Here is a 21,003-nt window from a genome sequence, read left to right on the forward strand (position 1 = left end):
ACATTGAGTTTTAATGCCTTTTTTATTACTACCTCTACAAAAACAAATGATTATTCTTCTATCCCCGCGGTCTTTCCTTCTGTCTGAGTTCCTAAACAAGTTCAGTCAAGTTAGCTGTAGCCATGAAAGGCAAGGTCACATGAGGAGTTGAAATCCTTGACTCTAAGAGGAAGGAGGGGGGGTTGGAAGTTTGACCGACAAGGATTTGTTTTCTTTTTTGGCACACGGCCCCTTAACTTTTGTTATCATGGGTCGAGTGACTCACCTCATCCTGTAAAAAGGTTGGCGAAAAGACTGCACCGAGGTGACATAAGAGCATAGATTTTTGGTCCTCAGGCTAGTCTTTCACCTCCGTGGGTCTAGTTCTTTTTTTTTTTTTTTACAGTCTGTGAGGCTTAACATTCACAAATAAGGACACCATCTGTCAGACATTTGTAATGCTCCACCTCCAGATAGAATCACCGATGAAGTTTAAAAATAGTTTATTTTATCATTTAATCAAACATTGATTTGTCTAATTCTATTGATTTATTTGTTCATTCTAACTACAGCAAGAGATACAGCATTAGCCGTGCATTTTTGTTTTGCATGCATACAGTGAATGAATACAGCAGTGAAACATAAAGACACTGTTGTTTGGAGAATGGAATTATTCTACCAAAATATGTACATCATATTTATCTAAAATCTTTTGATGAATTGCCAGAAGAATTTTTATTGCAAAACATTTTTGTTGTTGATCTGAAATATATTGTAGTACAGCAATGTTTTTTTTTCCAGAAATGTCCTCTCACTCTAATGCTGCAGAGATCTCAGTCAATGAATAAATGAATAGGTCGAGAACGAAAACCACCCTTTTAAAATGAACAAACATCTAAGGAAATGAAAAACTCCAATCTGAAACAAGTTCTATTCATTCAAAAGTCCACCAACAAACAGCTCCGACTTGTAAAATCACATGATGTACGAATCAATATATGAGTACAAAAAAAAGGGGGAAAGGAGTCAAAACATCAGTGATGATTTTACAGAAAATATGAGTCAACATATCATGCTGATGAAAGCAGTTCATCAGTTTAGTTTAATTGTTCTTTTATATCTTCAGTGAAAAGGATTTTACAATACCTTATCCTTTGTGTAACCGGAATGCTGCAATTTAATGACATATCTTCCAAGTTCCACATTGTTGTTTCCTCATCTTGATGTCTGCTGCTGAATGAGTAACATCACAGCAAGGTGAGATAGAGTAACCTCTGGTGGTCATCAAACCTCCTGCTTGTGCCTCCGTGTGGGCTGAGGGTGCAGCTGCAACCAGCCTTGGGTCACCACATCTGTACCTAAGTGTGTCCCGTTCAAGTTAAATCTATTTTACATTGATCTGAGAGTTTTGTTATCATGTGATCAATTTAGAAAATCTGCTTTTTGTTGGTGAGGATAAAAGATTTCCTGGAATGATTACATTTCTATGTTATAATGGATGGTTCTGTGGTTTCAGAGACCGCAGCATGCCAAAATCGGAAAGAAATGGCTTTTCAAACTGTAACCAAAAGGGCAATCATCTCTCTGGCCACTGACCCAGTTTATTATCAAAACACAGTGGAAACAGCAGAGAGCTCAATTGTGTTCATATCTTTCGAAAACTTTGAAACTCTTACTGTAAAAGTATCAATAGGACATGTTTCTTCATATGGTCCCGGTGGAGTGGACATGAGTAAGCCTGAGTGGCACAATATCTCAGTCTACACGCCAAATGTAATAGGAGGCCCAACATTTTAATGGGCATTAGAGCAAAGATGTTTTCAACACTCAGTCTTTTTGCTTGCAATTACAGAGGCACCATTTGAACAGAATCCCAATGGATATTCTGTGAGGAAAAGATCACAAGGCCATGTTTTAGCGAACAGTGCAAAAGTTCACCAGCGAATTTATAAGCAGTTGTATCCTCAAGCTCAAGAGTATGTAGTCTTCTTAATTATCAAATCGCTTTCATCCACAATAACAGTAAGCTTACGTGACCGTTCCTGAAACTTGCAAATATTCCTTGCCAAATCATATCCAGTATAACTGGTACAAATGTTTAAACTTTGTATCATCTGTAGATTTATTAGTCATGGCTAATCAGCGTAGGCTACTTTTTTGCAACATGTGTACTGTTTTTCAGGCACTGTGGGTCAGAGCCAAATTTTCAGCTTATATATTTAGAAAGTACGATTCAAGAGCTTTCTCGTCTTGTTTTTTTTTTTTTCAGTAAGTCCAATATTACTTTGTGAATTTGTGAGACAAGATTTTATTTGCTTCTCGTTATTGTTGGCATAAGAACCTATGCTGCAGTTCTTCCAGTCACATGACATTTGACTATTGAACAACAGGTTAAAATAACGGTAATAATACATATATGTATATATATATATATATATATATATATATATATATATATATATACATATATACATATATATATATATATATATACACATATATATGTATATGTTGAATGAAATACAACATTTAGATAACAAGACATCTTTATATATCTATGAATTCAAATTAATATTCATGGCATGAAGTCATATTATGTATATTTTTATTGATAAGACTAACACAAGATGCTACCTCAGGATCTGCCAGCCCTGCCACATGCAAAAGGAACTTTGTTAAAGATTTAGAAACACCATCCTAGCCACACACACACACACACACACACACACACACACACACACACACACACAAAAAAAAGCTATTCCACTGACAAATAATAAAGAATCACCAGATGTATCTGTTTCCAGATGGATGGTCAGACCTGCAGCCTTCAGGGTCCACAACTCTATTCCAAGTTACTGTCACTTACAGTTAGTGTCCTATCTTAGCCTTTTCATGGTGAAGTCCTTGAAGCTCCAAAAACTCCCCTTTGATAAAAAGCTGAGGTTAGAGATGAAAGGAGATGGTTCTTCAGAGGACTTTTATTTCATGCCTTCTCACATTCTGTAAGTACAAAGGCCAGAAGCTGAAGGAGCGGAGTCCCATCCAACACTGCTTCCCTCTGTAACCGTCACATTCTGAAAAATCACACGCCACTCATCCTTGCATTACAGATACCATTACACATACTTCAAAACAAGTTCACAGAGGCCAAAAGTGGTATTGGGAACCGTCCAACCATTTTGTGGCATAGTGTTGGAGCAATCAACTCAAAACTGAAAACTAACAAAGACAAAGTAGATTATTTTAGACTGTGGGAGAAGTAGGCAATAACTCAAACTGAAAAACCTGACATCTATTTCTATCTTTGAAGAAGAAGTGGAGGTGGTGGAGGACTAGAAATATCTGGGTGTTCAACTGTACAACGGACCATGTTGGAAATGCAACAGGAAGGAACAGATTTGATTTTTTAAGGAGGCTTCAGTCCTTAAATGTTTGCAGCAAGATGTTGCGTATCTAAAGACTGTGACACCAAGCAGAATGATTGTGCAGCCATGTGTTAAGGCAGAGCTGTAAGAGCTGCAAAAAAAGTGAACAAACTGATGAAGAAGGTTGGCTCTATGCTGGGGACTGCTATGAAACCAGTGGGACAAAATTAAATGTTGTTAAGCAACAGTGGAGAACACTGCACATCATGTGAGGGTTAAACAACCAAGTCAGAATCAGAATCAGAATCAGAATCAAGTTTATTGCCAAGTTGGTGTCTTGTGTTAGAGGCTTCCCCAGCTCTGCTGCCATTCTCACCTGTAAATTCTTTACCTGCTTGAAAGAGCATGTTTTGATCACAGGATCCAAAGTGTAAATGGTTGTGAAACTGCCCGGGGAGGAAAGACAATAATGTACTGTAGTTGTTGGGAGGTGATACCTGAGACCACCTCCTCAGTTCAAAGCTGTTTTTTCCACTATAACATAGAAGCCTTCCTTGACTCTTCTCTCAAACCACCTGTCTTCTCTGTCCAGAAAGTGTACATTACTGTCCTCAAATGAGTGTCCCTTCTTCTGAAGATGTAAGTGAACTGCTGAGGTCTTGACCTGAAGATTCTGGTTGTCCTGTGTTGTGCCATGCGCTTATAAAGCTGTTGTTGAGTGTCAATTCACTCTTTGCTGCACTGTATCTACGAAGCCATTCAGTTTTGGTTTAGGTGTTTTGTCCTTTGGGTGAACCAGTCTCTGTCTGAGGGTGTTCATGGGTGTAAATTGCACCAGAATGTCATGTTTGGAGAAGATCCATCTAAGTTTCTCAGACACCTTTGCCACATATGGAATTACAATATGTTTGCAGCTGTTCTTCTTCTTCTTAGCTTCTCCACCAGTGTCGTTTGGTCCAGATATCTTCTCTGATTTGACAAAGCCAAGTTTGGATATCTACAAATTTGAAATGCTTTTTTGAGGTGTTGGTGTTCCCTTTGTTTTCCCTCACACTTAGTAGGGACACTCTCGGCCCAATGATGTAGTGTTCTAATAACAGCCAGTTTGTGTTCTATTGGATGATGTGAATCAAACAGCAGGTACTTGTCTGTGTGTGTAGGTTTCCAGTAAACCTCAGTGTTGAGACTTCCGTCCTCAGAACAGAACAGTCTAAAAAAGGCAGTGTGTTGTCGTTTGTATCCTCCCTCTTGAACTTGATGTTACTGTCCACTGAAGATCCCATGGGACAGCCACGCTTCTGTCTGTTGAAACAGTAATTGTACTTGAAATAGATGGTGGAGAGGCAGTGGTCCAGCAGGGCTCGCATCCGGTTGGGAGTGAAGTCGGTAATGTTGTTTAAAAAGTCATCTTGCTGCACCCATTTCTTGACAGTCCCTAAAACTGGCATTCAAGAAAAAAGTGAGGTCACACAGGACACAATTGTTTCACATAGAGACAGTTTCAGATGATGGATCTTCTTTACAAAGTCTGTCAAGTTCTGTATATTATGCAGTGTTTTCCTATCAGAGAAGCTAAGATGGAGCGATTTAGAGAGCACTGTTTCATGAGGAAAACAACACAGATTCTGAAAAGACTTATAAGAGAATCAGGAATTATTTTCCTAATGCTGGGAAAAAATATCTTAGGCTATATCTTATTTTCTTTTTTAAATGTAAAGAAATAGCAGAGCATCAACATGAAAGGGAAAGGGACGTGTCTTTTCTGACATGTGTCTCGTTACCTTAAGGTCACGCCCACTGTTCCGAGCACTTCCTGGTTGAGCGACGTCACCAGCCGCTGTGCTTTGTGAGCTTGTGCGGGAGATAAACTTCGCTGTAACAGTTTAACGAAACATATCAGCAAGACGCTAGACAGTAAGACTTTGGGGCTGCTTTTTGTCAATGTCACAACACTTGAAAAATAACATGTTCCCGCCCGACTTTGCTTGGGGAGCGGCAACTGCTGCGTATCAGATAGAGGGTATGTAAACAAAGCCACGAGACTTGCGAACTTGTGCCAGTGATGTATTGACAGCACGTTTTGAGTCGGAGACAACTGTGGACCGCATTGGCGCCTCACTGAGAATGAGGAAAGATTCAGATGCAACACTTAAATTCATTAAAGTTTCAATCCGGCTGAAGTCATTGTATTTACGCTCACAGACGTGGTTTATGGTTATGTATGCTATGTAATTGCATTAGACGACACTTGATTGCAAGAGTTTTTTTCTCTTATCAGAAGTTTCATGATGACCAAAAGCTACTGATAATGTGTTTAAGAGAAAACAAATAAGAGAGAGGGGGGAAAAGGAAACAATAAATCTCAGTGAAGGTGAGCCAAATACATGACAGTCAGTTTTGACATCCATGCACCCACTTGAGGTCTCAGCAGAAGCGTTTGTGATTTTTTTTTTTTCTTTATGTCAACACCTTACATGTCTTATTTGTGTAAAATGCAACAACATTCTGTGCTGGTTTAGGAGGATGGCAGGCAGATGGCAAGGGACCGAGTATCTGGGACACATTTTGTCGTGAGAAAGGCAGAGTGTTTGAGGACCAAAATGGGGATTTGGCCTGTAACAGCTATGAGCTGTGGGAAAAAGACCTGGAGTGTATCCAGCAGCTTGGACTGACACACTATCGCCTGTCTCTCTCCTGGGCCCGCCTACTACCTGATGGGACATCACAGCACGTCAATCAGAGAGGTATATCCATGTCCCTGAAACACCCACGCCAGAATTGAACCAAGTCCAGATGATGACTTTTGTGTTGTTTAACCTTATTACCGTCTATCCAATAGGTGTACAGTACTACAACAAAGTGATTGATGATTTGCTGGCCTGTGACGTATCCCCAATGGTCACTCTGTATCACTTTGACCTGCCTCAAGCGCTCCAAGATCAGGGAGGCTGGAAGTCACCAGATATTGCAACCCTCTTTGACAACTATGCCAAGTTTTGTTTCCAGACATTTGGGGATCGTGTCAAACTTTGGATCACAATCAATGAGCCGTATGTATGTGCTAAACTGGGTCATGAGGATGGCATTCATGCCCCGGGGCTGAAAGAAAAAGGCATCGCTCCCTACGTGGTGGGGCATAACATGCTGCGTGCTCACGCCATGGCTTGGCACAGCTACAACTCTACATTCAGAGCAAAGCAGAAGGGCACAGTGTCTGTGGCCCTCAACAGCGACTGGTTTGAGCCATCAGATCCAGGCTGCAATGAGGACATCACCGCTGCTGAACGCGCGATTGCATTCACACTGGGATGGTTTGCATGGCCTGTGTTTGTCACTGGAGATTATCCAGAAATGATGAAATCTGCTATAGATGCTCAAAGTGAGAAACTGGGATACAGCGGTACCTCAAGACTACCCAGGTTCTCAAGCGATGACCCTACTATTTTAGGAACAGCTGACTTCTTTGCACTGAACTATTACACGTCTCGGAAAGTCAAACCCGGAGGAGGCTGTGAGCATACATTGAGTATGAAGAGCGATCAAGATACAGAAGACGTTTTAGATCCGTCCTGGCCAATTTGTGGGGTGTCCTGGCTTGCTGTGGTGCCGTATGGCTTAAGAAAACTTCTTAAATATATAAAGGTAAAACTGAAAAAAAGATCAAAAACCCAACCGTCCTCGGTACTTTTTCTATTGTGCTTTGCTGTAAATTTGCTACCTCACTCGAGAACACAAAAATGATCCAAAACTCATTTAGGGGAAATTGGAAGTCATTATTTAGTTTTCTCTTTTGACCACCGACATAATAGATGGCTTTCAACCGCACAAGGAAAACACTGGCATTTGTTTAGTGTCTTGTCATTGATTTTGTGTGTAGTAATCTCTCTTGCGACACCTCCAGAAACACATTGATGCTTCATTAGTGCTGTCACATTGAATGAAACAGTAACTTTGCTGAAAGTGTTTGCAAACGAGCAATTTCCTGCTGTTGTGACTTGTCACAGACCATTAGTTTGAGGGTGGCACCGTTGAAATGCAGCTAAACGGCACACTGTAGTCCAATCTGTCTCTCCTCTGACTGCTTGACAAGCGTGATGCCTTGTTTGACGAAAACATTTGCCCTATGACTTTCCAGGACACCCTCGGCAACCCAGCAGTCTACATAACAGAGAATGGCTTCTCTCAGGTGGGGCCGCTGCAAATTAAGGATGTTCAGCGTTGTGAGTTTTACAAGAACACCATCTCAGAAGTGGCTCAAGGTAATTGCTTGTAAATTAGTACTGCATAACACTGTAATAAAAAATACTAGTATCTGTTGGCAGACCCTGGCAAAGTCTAAAGTACTTATATGATGCAAGTAATGGCGAAAGTGTTTTCATTCTGCATTTTGGAGAAGTTCCACTCAGCCACTTTCAGTGTCTGCTGTCTAACACAGAAACTCACGTTGACAAATTTCACATGGATAAATGATCCAAGTAAATGCTTAATCGCAATTTTAATTATTGGCTCTACACATGGATGCTTTACAGGGAACACTTGGTGTCAGCATGTAATGCATTGCTTTTCAGTTTGCATCATTAATGGTGGGGAAGATTTTGATTCAGGCTACACCATGAACTCTTTCTAACCCTCACTAAGTCGTGTGGCTGCCTCAGTGTCATCAAACGGGTATTGTGAACAAAATTAAAGTCTGAAAAAATAAAAGAGTGGTAAATGAATGGTTTGGTGTGGGACTTGAACCCAATTGTGTCTGGACTGAAACTACCAGCTTTTCCCCACTGTATAGTACAGCTTAAAGAGGCTTAACTCTGCTATATTTTCTGGATAGAAAATGGATCAAGAATAGATGGTCATGTTTTTTTGTACCACCTTGGTCAAGATTCCTCATAAGCTGAGCCTATACTAAAAAAAAAAAAGCCCCTTTACACCAGTCAATAAAACCCCCATTAAAATCCTTTTACATGTGGCTTCTCAGAGTAATTGAAAAATGTTTAATTGACATCCAGTCCTGCGTCAAATGGCTGTCGTAGTTGCAGGTATTTATGGGCTCCAGCTCAGCTCAGCATTGATGTGAGCACATCGGCGTGTACAATCGAAACATGCTTGAAAATGGTAAATTCTCACGTAGAGGCTCTAAAACTGACAGCTGAAACTCATGGACGAAGAGAGCTGAGATTGATTGATTTTTATCTTTTGTCAAGAGAGCTTATAGTCGCTCTCTGTCCTGCTGTGTGGGGATGATGTCCGCGCACCAATCAAAACTAATAAACTAGCCCGACTTATCAAGAAAGTCATGATCCTCAGAAACAATGGTCCAACATGGCAAACATGCGACTGAACCCACGTTTAGAAATGTGTTTAAACATGACGCTTTTAGTGTAAAAATGATGTATTAGCAATCATCGCCATCTTTGTATCAATCACACCAGTTGTACACTTTGGATAGATTAATGAGTGAAACGGTCACGTTCGAGTTTTTGAGTATTTTTTTTTCCTCTTTCACAGGCCTATTTGGGTGGTGTGCATCACTTCGCTTTATTTAATGATGAGAAAAAGATTAACAGTTTTTAAAAGGTAGCATTTTAATTGCCTGATAAGTGGTTACGTGCTCGTGCATTTGTCATTACAGTTGCAGAATGTGCAGTTAATGGATAACTTTCCACACTGACAGCTTATAAGCATATAACTAGGCGTAACTAATTTTCTCTTGTTACAAATAAATCACGCTGTTGTTGGGATTTAAACGCTTTATCACGACGTTAATCTTTTCACATGTCATGTTAACAGTCATGGATTAATTAGATTGCAGCGGCTGACAAAAGAGAGAAGGGGAAAGTAAGAGGGAAAGTTTTCATTCTTGTCTGTGCAAAATTCCAACTCTCGTCTATGTTTGGACTGTGTTTAGCTGTACAAGAGGATGGGGTCAACGTCCGGGGATATTTTGCCTGGTCACTGATGGACAACTTTGAATGGGCCGATGGATTCAGCGTCCGTTTTGGGCTGTTCCACGTGGATTTCTCCGATGCAGCGCTGGATCGAACCATATACCAGAGTGGACAGGAATATGCAGGGATGATCTCAAAATACAAATCTGGTCAAAGCAAATGTGAGCAGTTGGAGAGGAAATAATGATGATTAAACATGCTGCTTCATATTGAGGATCCAGAATTTCAGCCACTATTTTTGTCTGTGAATTTCTTTTCAGTACAGAAGTATTCAGGAAATAGACCAATTAAGTTGTAGTTGCACGCTTATTAACAATCATAATATGATCAACATGCGTTACGTATAAATCTAGCCACCAGATTAAGCTGAGATTTTTCTGTTATTCTAAATTCTGCATTTATTTAACAGCCCTCTGTTTTGGAAGTCTGTATCTCAGAGATCTCATTATTTTTTCCTTAATTACACCCCCCACCCCCACCCCCACCCACCACCAATCAGGTATTACACCATGCAGGTATGATGCATTACATTCTGGGAGTTTGCAGTTGACTGGAACGTTTAAGTCTAGCTCGAGTGATGCAGGCACTGATACAAGGTAGTTAATACCAAAACTTTATCTGTGGTAATTAAACTTTTGGAGAGCACTGGCCGCTTCTTATTTACAAACAAAAATATACATCTTCCAAATTAATTTATGTTACACAAGTGTGGTATATTCATGTGATGACAGCAGACTCGAAGGAATGAATGAAAGGTAGCCTCCAGAAGAGACCGAATGTGGACTGGGTATAGAAACCAAATATTCCTAATGTTCTCTTCTTTGACACATAAATGTCTCATTGTGCATGATAAGGGCTTTTCAACTTAGCAACAATTATAAGCGTGCCACAAGGGGAAATAAAATCCTACCAGGGGGCCCTGATTTTTTGTGCTCATTGTGGTTAAGATTAAGAAATATTTAGATGGAGGCCTGATCAGAGCGAAGGTGCATTAGGACTTAGAACATTTGGATTTTTCTTTTAGGCTGCACACCTGTGGTGTGATAAGAAGCAGCGTCGGGTAGACATTTTGTCATGATGGAGGCTGGAGTCCACATCAGAAAAAAAGATGAGGACCAGAGGTGAGGAGTTTGTCAGAATCAGTTTGTGAGTCTACACTGCCACCTTGTGGATTGCACAGGAAACACAGCTTTCAATCGAACAGCTCCAGCGAGCGCTTTACTACACATGGCAGCACATGAAGTGCTTTGAAAAAAAAAGTTATCCCGTTGGTTCAGAAATAAAGGAGTGACACAACTCTCTCACCACAATACATCATATATTTAACTCAATTAATATGTATGCTGTGATGGGAAGGAAAATAGAATTTATATTCTTTTGGGAGACTTTGCATAAATAAGCATGGTGCATCGTGACATCCATTAGCTGAGCTTACTGTTTTCAACAGATGTGAATAATACCCTTATGTCCCCCCTCCATCTATGTCAAGTCAAATGAGAATCTCCTTTGTCTTATGATGAATAACAATCTATTGTGGAAACATGAATAATGCCACTAATGTTTGCCTCACAACTTCTTTACAGACTGCTTTGAGCTCTAGTCAACCCACACCTCATAGTTAATATGTTAATATCTGTAGCTCTTTCAGGGGTTTGCACTTGATCTTATTAGGTTCAAACGCTCATGCACACAGAAATTAAGCAACCTGTGAAAAAAAAATCTGGATTCTAATCAGACAACAACCAAAAGTTAGCTGACGATTCAGAGTCTGACGTAGGTTTGAATTATGATGCTCAGGATTCATCAGTTCAGCTCCAGGGCAACTGAAATCTCAGCTAAGAGATTAGTAATTCCAGCAACTGTCCTTTAGTATTGATGGATTCCATCTTCTTTTATCACTGGGTAGAAGTAGCTGCTTGGGTGGAAGAACCTCCACTGGATTGACTGAATGAAATGTGAAATATAAGCAAAGGGTAACACTTAGTGAATGTTGAAGTTGGTCATTTGTAACAAGCTGAGGAATAATATGTGCCTATTGCTACTTGGAAATCTTAAATCATTAATTAGCATTTAAATAATTCACGCTCGCAGTGTCTTTAATAGCCCAAATGTGAATGTTCAGCTTCATTACAATCGGTAGAATTTATTCTGATTAAGCCGTGATGGAGAAAGTCACAGAATGAACCTTTTCCAAATGTGCTTTCCAATTAAGTGTTAAATATATCATGTGAACAGATATGTTGCTTCTGACAATGAATTAGCATGTTTAATTGTAGCATTCGATCACATTCACAGGCAGAGATTTACCCTGAGGGACGCTGTGGTAAATTACTAAGAGAGGCCCATTTGTATTTGACCAAACTTATAAGTCATTATGTTTTGGCAGACACTATGAAATATTCAATAAGTGGGAAATTCATTTAGTTAGCGACTAAATTATTAAGTCCATTTATAATAATAAGCTATCTTCATTGTGAAGGATAGGAAATTACAGCCTTGTATTTCACTGCAGTGGTTACAGGTGCAAAGGGTTTGACTTCTGGCAAATAATTACCCTTTTCTATTTACTGATTATTCTCATATGCATATTCCCTGGAGAAATGCTATAATTAGATTGTTGCTTCAATATCAAGATGATAAGATGTGAGCCACTCCCTTTCTCTGGAGTGCAGATACAAATCTCTTCTTTCTGTTTCTTGCTCTTGGTCTCTCAGTCAGCTGGTAAGGGACCTGTGAGAGCCCCAATCCACCACTCAACCTGTCTTTTCCCCCCTCCTTTCTCTTGCTGTTTTTCTCTCACTCTCCAGCTCATCATCTTCTCCCCTCCTAATCGCATTGCTCATTCTTTCAATGACAAGTGATGATGGGGGGGGGGGCAGTACAAACTTTCTAAATCCCATTGACCTACTTCACCTGACATTTCACTGGGAATTCACATTAGTGCAAAAGAGTTTGAAGAAGAAATGTTTCCCTCGTCGTCTTCCTCAAAACTCCCCTCTTTTCTTCCTTTCAGCTGTAGGCCATTTTCCTCGCATCCCACATTTGATCCTGTATAAGCGCTAACAGTACATTATACAAGTGGATAAACGCCTTACAGGGGCATAACTGGCACTTTGGAGCTCCGTCACCACTTTTGACAGTGGCGTAAGAAGTGTGACATTGGAGTTATAAAAAGCGCTTTGGAAGACCTCGTTTGTGATTTATGAATTTGGTGGCGGAGACAAGACTTGGGGGGTGGGGGGGGGGGGGGGGGGGGTGAGGTTTGAGTATTGCTTAGCCTCAAAGACAGGAAGTGAAATTATGACAGACTCATACAGGCAACTAAAGCAAGAAGACAAAGAAAGAATAAAAGAAGAGAAAGGCTATTTAAATCTTTTCTTTTAAGCCCTTCCCTGAGGGACTACAGATGACCCCGCTAATGACTGTAAAAACTCCCAACTCCCTCGAGTGTGATGGTGCTGTTTTATGGGAGGAGGTTCGCAGACCTGCCTGAAAAATTGAAAGCGTCTAGAATATTCAGCTATCCCTGGGTGCTCCGTTGGGGGTAGTGATAGGGTGCTCATGCAGAGATTGGTATTCTGGGTATGAATATGTGTGTGATGGGTAAGCCCAGCAGTGGCAGCGACAGAGAACCCCCCCTCTGTGTGCACGTGTGGTGGCCAGTGAGCCGAGTGCCGTGTGTCATGGAAACAGTGGTGGGAGTTGAGTTAAGTTCCATTTTTGGAACCTTTACAGCTGAGATGACTATAACTGTGACGACAGGGTAGTTATTAGGCTGGATCCAAGCAGAGAGACTAATGGCGTGGATATAGCCTCATGCTCCCAATATGCAAACTTAATGTCATAAATAAAGACTCCAAAATTACCCTCCTATCATCTTGCCTATTGTTAATTTTTTTAATTGGACAATTGCCAATACCTGGAAAGACGCTGACAATGATATAACCTTTTTGCCCAAAAAGTTGTGATTCTGTCTACAATGTAGATGAAGTGAAATGGATTGGCCTGCAAACAAAAAAAGACCCTATAACCACCATCTACCCATCCATCCATCCATCCATCCATCCATCCATCCATCCATCCATCCATCCATCCATCCATTTTCTACCGCTTGTCCAGGGCCAGGTCACAGGGGCAACAGTCTCAGCAGAGATCCCCAGACCTCCCTTGATCCAGTCACCTCCTCCAAATCTTCCAAGGAGACACAGAGTTGTTCCCAAGGCAGCTAATAGATATAATCTCTCCAGGGTCCTGGGCCTGCCCCAAGGCCTCCTTGGTGTGATATGTCAGAAACACTTCCACTGGAAGATGTCTGGAAGACATCCTGATCAGATGCTCAAATCACCACAACTGGGTCCTCTTAATGCAGAGGGGCAGCTGAGCCCATCACAGATGACCAAGCTCCTCCCCCTATCACTAAAAGTGAACCCAGCTAGTCCTCAGAGAAACTCATTTCTACCCTCTTGTACTTGTGATCACTTACTATCAGTCACTACACACGGCTCGTGGCCTTAGGGAAGGTAAATCAACAGCTTTGCATTCAGGCTCAGCTCTCTTTACACCATGACAGACTGGTACAACATCTGCATCTCTGCAGGTTATCCCCCATTCTGCCTGCCAATCTCTCACTCCTACCTCTAGTTACGAACAAAACCCTGAGATACTCACATCCAACCTGGAGTGAGCAAATCACCCTTTTCCAACAGAGGACCATGCCCTCGGATTTGGAGGAGCTTACTCTCACCCTGGCTGTCTCACACGGGACTGCAAACTGCTCCAGTGCCTGCTGGAGATTTGTGCTTGATGAAGCCAACAGAACTACATCTTCTGCAAAAAGCAAAGATGAAATCCTTAGCCAACCAAACTGGAACGTTTCCAGTTTCAGTGTTTTAAAAGATATTTGCTGCGCCAAGAGCTGGAGGGTTTCCAGTGGCCTTAAGGAACTCAGGACAGATCTCATTCACTCCGAGGGCCTTGTTGCCTTCTGCTTCATTCAAGAAAAAGCTAAGAGAGAATAAAATACCTTTTTTCAGCAAGAACTCAATATATGTTATGTTTAATCCTGTCAACTTCATTTAATTTGCTACCATACACGGAATATTTCAGGCCTGCAAGACATTCCAAAAAATGCTGGGTCGTGGCAATTTAGGGCTCGTAACAAGGTATAAAAAGTAATGATGGTGATTGTTATCATGACCTGGTACAAAAGAAGGAACCACCAAAGGCTGAGTCTTTGAAGAGCAATGATGGGCAGAGGATCTCCACTTTGTCAACAAACGAAAAAATGAAAGAAATCTGTAAAACTCCAGCGGAAACAAAGGATGGTTCAAAGAAAAACTTATCCCTTGTGATGTTTACACTTAAAACTGCAAAGAATTGTTGAGTTTTGGTTTTGGAAAATGAAATCTTTGATAAGTTTAATCTGGGAACACATCTCAAACTGATTTTGTGAGCCAAAACTCTAACATCTGTCACACAGAAAATCTCCCTGGTTTTTGCATTGCAGTCTATGGGAGAGTTGAAGGCGCTTCTCTCTATTGGAGGCATGTAGGTGCTTTGGTAGTCACATTGGGTGAAAGTGCAAAGGATTTTTTAAACTGTTTTATTTATAAATTGTATATATAGTGTAACATGGTGGGTATCTTGCTCATCTGTGAAATCCCCATTAAAGCTTAATGATATACAGGTTGTGCTGCAACACGTTCTGTCGAAAAGATGACTTATTTTTCAGGAAAGGTCTTGCCTATTTCAGGAATACAATACCAAACCACATTCCGCATGTATTGCAACAGTGTGGCTCTGTGGTCAAAAGTCAAGGTACTGAACTGACCTGACTACTGTTCAGATCTGACACCCATTGAAAAGTAAAATCATTATAAAACAGCAAATGAGACCCCATACTGCTGAGCAGTTAAAATCCTTTATCAAACAAAAATATAGCACTTTAAAACCAACAGAATTGTGTCTCCTTAGCAGAATGTTGTCATGGCATCACAGTGGTAAACATGGCATCACTCCTGGATCAAATTCAAAACTTGAGGTTTAGTTTTTTCTTTCCCAATCTCTAGGACACAGACCAGCGCCTGGCCTCATTAAGTACTTGGCAGGAAATTATGTGATCCTGTTAAAATGCCCAAATTAGTTGTGTATGTGCCCTTGGCCCTCAGCAAAGTTAATTTACACCTCTGTGATGGCAGAAAAGTACTCTTTTTAAAGCAACATGTACCGCCTTCAAGATAACATTTTCCCAGAACTGTCCATGAAGTTTTTTTTTTTTTCTTTTTAAAACAAGACAATGCAAAACAACATTCTACAAACATTACAAAGGCATGGCTGTAAGTTTGTGGTCATCTGTGTTACAGTTTATTTCATCACTTCCTTTCATCACAAAATCAAGGGGATAAGATTTTGAGCTGAGGGGTTTCAAACTAAGATTATCTGCTTTGGTAGTCAGTTTGCTGCATCTGTTGCAACAGGCACGACTCACAGCCAAAGCATTTAGAACTTTTTTTTTTTATGCCTTTAATGGATAGGACGGTTAAGATAGACAGGAAGCAGGGGGCAGAGAGAGGGGGAGCGACATGCAGCACAGGGCCGTCTGATGTGGGACTCGAACCGGGGCCAGCAGCAGCGAGGACTGTTAGCCTCTTGTACATGAGGCGCCTGCTCAACCCACTACGCCACGGACCACCCCTGCATTTAGAACTTTTATGAGTATAAGAGACGTTTAACTTCTTTGTAGGAGGTAACGGATATTCAAACTTTGGTTTTAGATAATCTCTTGATGACTTCTGGTTAACTGTCCGCTTGTTTTCTCCAATGTGACTGTTCTCAGATTTCAGCATTAACAATTAAAATCATGGGGAATTATCTATGTCTAAAGTGTAACAGATAGAGTGGGAAAAGGCAGTTTCAAGATAATACATCCATACAGTTTGGAGGAAAAATAAGGTACTTCCGCTAGTAACTGTTGAAAAAAAAACTCTTTAGGTTAAGGCCATATAAAGAGGATGAGTCGAGAGCAGACGCTGGGGGTGCAGAGCAACAGTGTGTTTCAACTAATTAACTCTAAGTGTTGTACGACATGCTCCCTTCTCACCCGTGTTGTCACTCAGGGTTTGAGTGGCACTAATGAGAGAATTATCTAGACTTGAACCCTGTTAATGCATTCAAATGAACGCCAGCTGACCTGACCTATGAGATGGCTTTTTAATCTCACCACTTAATACCAATCAGACCTGATTTCTCATGTGTCCACACTGGGAGGGCCCTTTGCCCCAAATGCTGCCATCCACTTCTTTTTTTTCCCACTGTTGATCCAAGGTAGTGTTAATTGTCTTGGATGACTTGAGGGCCTCTGTTGATATTATGCGGAGAACCTCAGGTGCGCAGGATGAAACAGGTGGATGGAGCTTCTACAGTGTTGGCTGGGTAGCATAATGAGAAGTGTATGTGCATGCTTGTGTGTATGTGTAAGTCGCTTATCATGAGAACCCAGTTGAGGATTAAGAAGGTTAATAAGGTCATGGGTTTGCAACAAAAGTCTGTGTCATACAATAGAGCATTGAAATTGTAGAATTACCATAATCATCTTCCATAGTCATCAGTGCCCAAACCTGAGACTCGCTTGCTCTGTTCAGTACACAAAATACAAATGTTCTGTGGGGTGGGTTGTGGGAATTTGATAATTACCTGCTGGTGTTACCAATTTAAGTATTCATACTCGAGCAAATAAGCCTGTGTTTCTAATTGGATCAAGGTATTTTCAGTCTGTTGCCTTGTGAGTTTAGAGTACCTGTGATGGTCCGTTGCAGCCAAATGGCGCTACTCTTGTGGGCAACATGAACAATGGGCCCTTTCAAGTGTTTAGGCTGTAGCTCATTTTTGTTTAGCCAAGTGCTTGAGAAAACAAATAGGAGATCAGCTAAAGTTCAAGGCAAAGTGGTTGGTGCATTTCACTGCCTTTTGGGGAGACTTTTATTGTTATAAATCTTGTGGTGTGCTGGGAGCGTGCATGTTTGGGTTAAAGCGTTTGTGTGCACCAGGCAGTCTAAAGCTCCCAAGCTTAGGTACAACATCTGCTTGTGCAAACTTGCGAATTATGGTTCTGAGGGAAAGTTCAAACCATCTTGGAGCATGCAGAAATGTGTTTATAAGATCAGGATTTGCCTGACTGAGCCACAAGCAAAAGGGATTTTATAGGATTTACTTATTGCTGATTGATGAAGATGTCTGTGTTACCTTTTGATGCATTTTCAGTCTGCTGTGTATATTTTGAAGTTCTGCTGTTAACTGCAGAATCAGGTCTTCTGAGAGCGAGAGAGAGCCATCTTGAAAGAAATTGTGTGGTAATGGCAGGGTACAATGAATACTATTAAATGTCACCGTCTTGTAGTTCCCTCTTACTGTTTATGAAGGATTACACGGATTTTCATTCGTAATAGGCTCGTTGGCTGTTTTTGTTTTACTCGTCTGTGTGTGTGATCAAACGTTGTGTCACGCCTGTCATGGCCGAAAAGTTTTTTCTTCACCGACTTGCGTAGAACCACATACACAGTATTCAATTACATGTTACCAGCCTAGATGCATTGTGTTGCACATCTTTACATCACACGTTGACAGCTAATTGTACAGCAGACAATAAAGACCTGCCAGTATGTTGTGTCATGCACGTGTGTGGCAGAGTTGCAGCTTTTGTCTCTCTTACTCAGCCACAGGCCCATTGTCATGCAGGCGCTCAGGTAACGGGCCCAGTCGTCACTCATCTGCCTGACGGCTGCTGCTATCTAGCTTGATGGTGACTGATGATCGGAGTGTGGGTGTGGGGGTGTGTATGTGTTAGATACAGACAAGTGTGTTACACCAAAGGGGATAGGAGGTGGGGGTCTGTGGCAGACAGACAGTGAAAGAGGCAAGAAAGATACCACTGAAAGCTTGGTTAGACGCCTGTAGGCAGAGCTGCACTGACCATGCCAGTGTGTAATACTGGAGTCGCTGGTGAGATGGATCAGGTGTCTCATGAATGGCATGAAAATGAAAAGAAAGCAGAAAAATGGCAAGCTGCCATAGTGTGGCCATGTGGCATAGAGGGCTCACGAAAAGATGTGATAGGTGTTGCAAGAGGTTGAATGTGGTTTATCTGTTTTGTGTGTGAACAACAAGCCAGAAAGATTGCAGCAAAAAAAAGTTGAGGGGAAAGTAGGATTAGAAAAAAAAAGAAGTTGTTCTAAATAGTGAAATAGAAAGAAGCAGATATTTAGTGTCCAAGAACATGTCTAACGTTGAACTTGGATGCCATTTTATTTCAGTGAAACTAGGTTCTTTCTGGTCTTAAATGGTTGCTATGTACATGCCCCCCCTTGCCTAAAAACAACAAGTTGCTTGAAAAGTTAAGGACAAGAACTCAAAAATAACGACTATTTTTCAAATAGTACAACTGGTTAAGTGATAAAACTCAGCTAATTGAAGACTACTGCTCTCTCTTGCATATGCACAGACACACAGATCACCCTCATCAGACTGTACAAAGTATGAAAATGAAGTAATTAATCATAGGAGGGATCGGAGTTTTTAATCAGATAATAATTTCAAAAGGACTCCCGAATGTGATGTATTCTTATTAATAGTCTTGCGCGCTCCACATATTCATTAATGTATGTAATGTAAATGCACACTCATGCACAGGTGGAATATGTGTACATTTATGTGTAAGCGTTGTCATGTGTCTGGAGTCTAGGAAGATCAATACGCCCCCATCGACGTTGTCTTGCCCTCCACACGTGAAGTGAATGGAGGGGGAGGAGGAGGAGGAGAGTGGGACGAGTGGCGTGCGCAAAATGGATGCGATGCAAATGGCACCAGAGGACATAAGAATCAATTTACCTTATTGAAACAAATGAGAACAGCTCAGCCCTGGCATGGTGTGAGTTCTTTTTTTTTTCTTCCTTTGGCCGCCCCCATTGTTATTGTAATTAACCCACCCAACCCAAATGCCTGACCCTCCCTCTCACAAACACAGCCAACCTCTTCAACAACCCTGTCCGTGTCTGCCTGGGTTCCCTTTTACCCTAATGAAAAAGCCTCAGAGGTGCCCAGGTAAAAATGTAGGTGCTGTAATGGTGATTCATGGCCCCGGGTGACATGCTAAAAGGCATGAGATATCTGCCTAGGAAAGCATTTAGGAAAGGGTATTCCATGAATGAACACCAACACCCCATTTTCCACTCACACACACATCCACAGAACCTAGAATGACTTACGGTCATTTCCTGCTCCCAGCGTGCTCTCATGTTTATAAACTCCTCTCTGTCCTCATTCATCGACTCCCAATAACCAAAATGGACTTTGGTTGGAATGACCTCAGAGATAAGTGGACACCACAATGCCTATTTCATATAGTGACGTGTGACGTCCTCTTGAAAATTTGCCATTCTTTCGTTTAAGGGAAGGCTACACTAATGCCTGGGCTCTAATTCCCCAGTGTGGAGTGGACATTGTGCAGGGGTCTCAGGGGATGGATCAATAGTTAGAGAGAGCGACGGGGTCACGGTGGAATCAATGTGCTGGACAAACGACCTCCAGCTGCCGCCTGCACCTTCCAAGCCGCTTGACACCTGAGGCGATCTTTACTGAAATGTCCTCTGCTGAAATGCCACAGGGCCACGGGCTGCTGAGCAGTCACTCATGCAGAGCTCCCGAATCAAGTGGTGTATGCAAACTGGGTCTGCTTGTCATCAACGGCGAAAGGCCTTGGCTCCGTGTTGCTACATAAACAAAACTCACGCACCTAAGAATGTCAATTACTTGCCGCCTGCACCTTTGGACGGCCTCTTGCTTGACAGGCAAATTGGGATTAATTTGGGGAAGATGGGGGCCAGTGTAGAGTTGACACTGTGTCATTACACCTCAAAGAGAGAAAGCCAGCTGTGGCATGGAGAACAAGAGCAGAGGGCCGGCTTGACTGTTCCCCCCATTGCCCTGCATGCCGGTTTGCATAAGTGGCAAGAGGCACTGATGAAAACAAGTGGCGGTTTCAGGTCGGGAGCAGACACCCAGAAAATGAGCCCCCCTCCTCCTCCTCCTCTCTCTTCTTACCCTTCCGCTGGGCCGCATAATTCAGAAGAGCCATCTTGTGGAAATGTCATCGTGTGGTAGTGATGGAGCAAGCAGTGTGACAGAATGCTGTAACGCCTCCCGGGCTGGGACCCTCGCCACGCTTGCTACGCCCGAGTCAGCCTGACCTTGCAGGTGCTGATATATGCAGCCACATTGGCTTCAGCAAATGGACAATTGGAGCATCGTCTTTCCAGAAGCTTTTAGCTACTGCCATCACAATTTCTGTCTTAGTTTGAGGGTCATGGAGAGGTAGTGCAGATTTCTGAGTGGCCCTATATGTTTATTTGCTGCAGGATATGGATTTCCTCCCTTTCTCCCCCTCCTTTTCTTTTTTTTTTTTGAATAGAGGTCAGTTCCCCACTGTGCATTCTCCTTTATGCACCCACACCTTATTCTTCATTCATCTTACCTGCTGACACATCTGACAACACGCTGCTGTATTATCATCTACCAACCCCCAGCTCTTTACCTTCCGCAACAACACAGGGCATGCTCCACTCCTCCGCCCCTTCTCTTTCGCCTTTAGAAAACTGATTATAAATGGTCAATTTGAAAATAGACTGGAAAGTCCCCAAGGCTGCTTGCCTTGTCAAATT

General features: G+C 41.7%; 1 protein-coding gene across 1 annotated transcript; it reads left to right on the forward strand.

Moving 5' to 3' along the window:
* Positions 1-5,183: 5,183 nt before the first annotated feature.
* gba3 (glucosidase, beta, acid 3) lies at positions 5,184-9,755 on the forward strand. The gene is made up of 5 exons (XM_075451129.1): positions 5,184-5,367; positions 5,867-6,091; positions 6,187-6,989; positions 7,483-7,606; positions 9,253-9,755. Exons 1-5 carry the CDS (start codon positions 5,289-5,291, stop codon positions 9,474-9,476), a joined length of 1,455 nt encoding a protein of 484 aa, XP_075307244.1. The 5' UTR covers positions 5,184-5,288; the 3' UTR covers positions 9,477-9,755.
* The last annotated feature ends 11,248 nt before the right edge of the window (positions 9,756-21,003 follow it).

The sequence above is a fragment of the Odontesthes bonariensis genome, chromosome 19 (assembly GCF_027942865.1).
Source record: "Odontesthes bonariensis isolate fOdoBon6 chromosome 19, fOdoBon6.hap1, whole genome shotgun sequence".
Lineage (NCBI taxonomy): Eukaryota > Metazoa > Chordata > Actinopteri > Atheriniformes > Atherinopsidae > Odontesthes > Odontesthes bonariensis.

Bases quoted from the DNA above. Each gene is read 5' to 3' on its own strand.
- gba3 (XM_075451129.1), top strand. From the start codon at position 5,289: ATGTCACAACACTTGAAAAATAACATGTTCCCGCCCGACTTTGCTTGG. The intron at 5,368-5,866 runs GTATGTAAACAA...GTGCTGGTTTAG, and splicing joins TGCTGCGTATCAGATAGAGG to GAGGATGGCAGGCAGATGGC. The intron at 6,092-6,186 runs GTATATCCATGT...TCTATCCAATAG, and splicing joins ACAGCACGTCAATCAGAGAG to GTGTACAGTACTACAACAAA.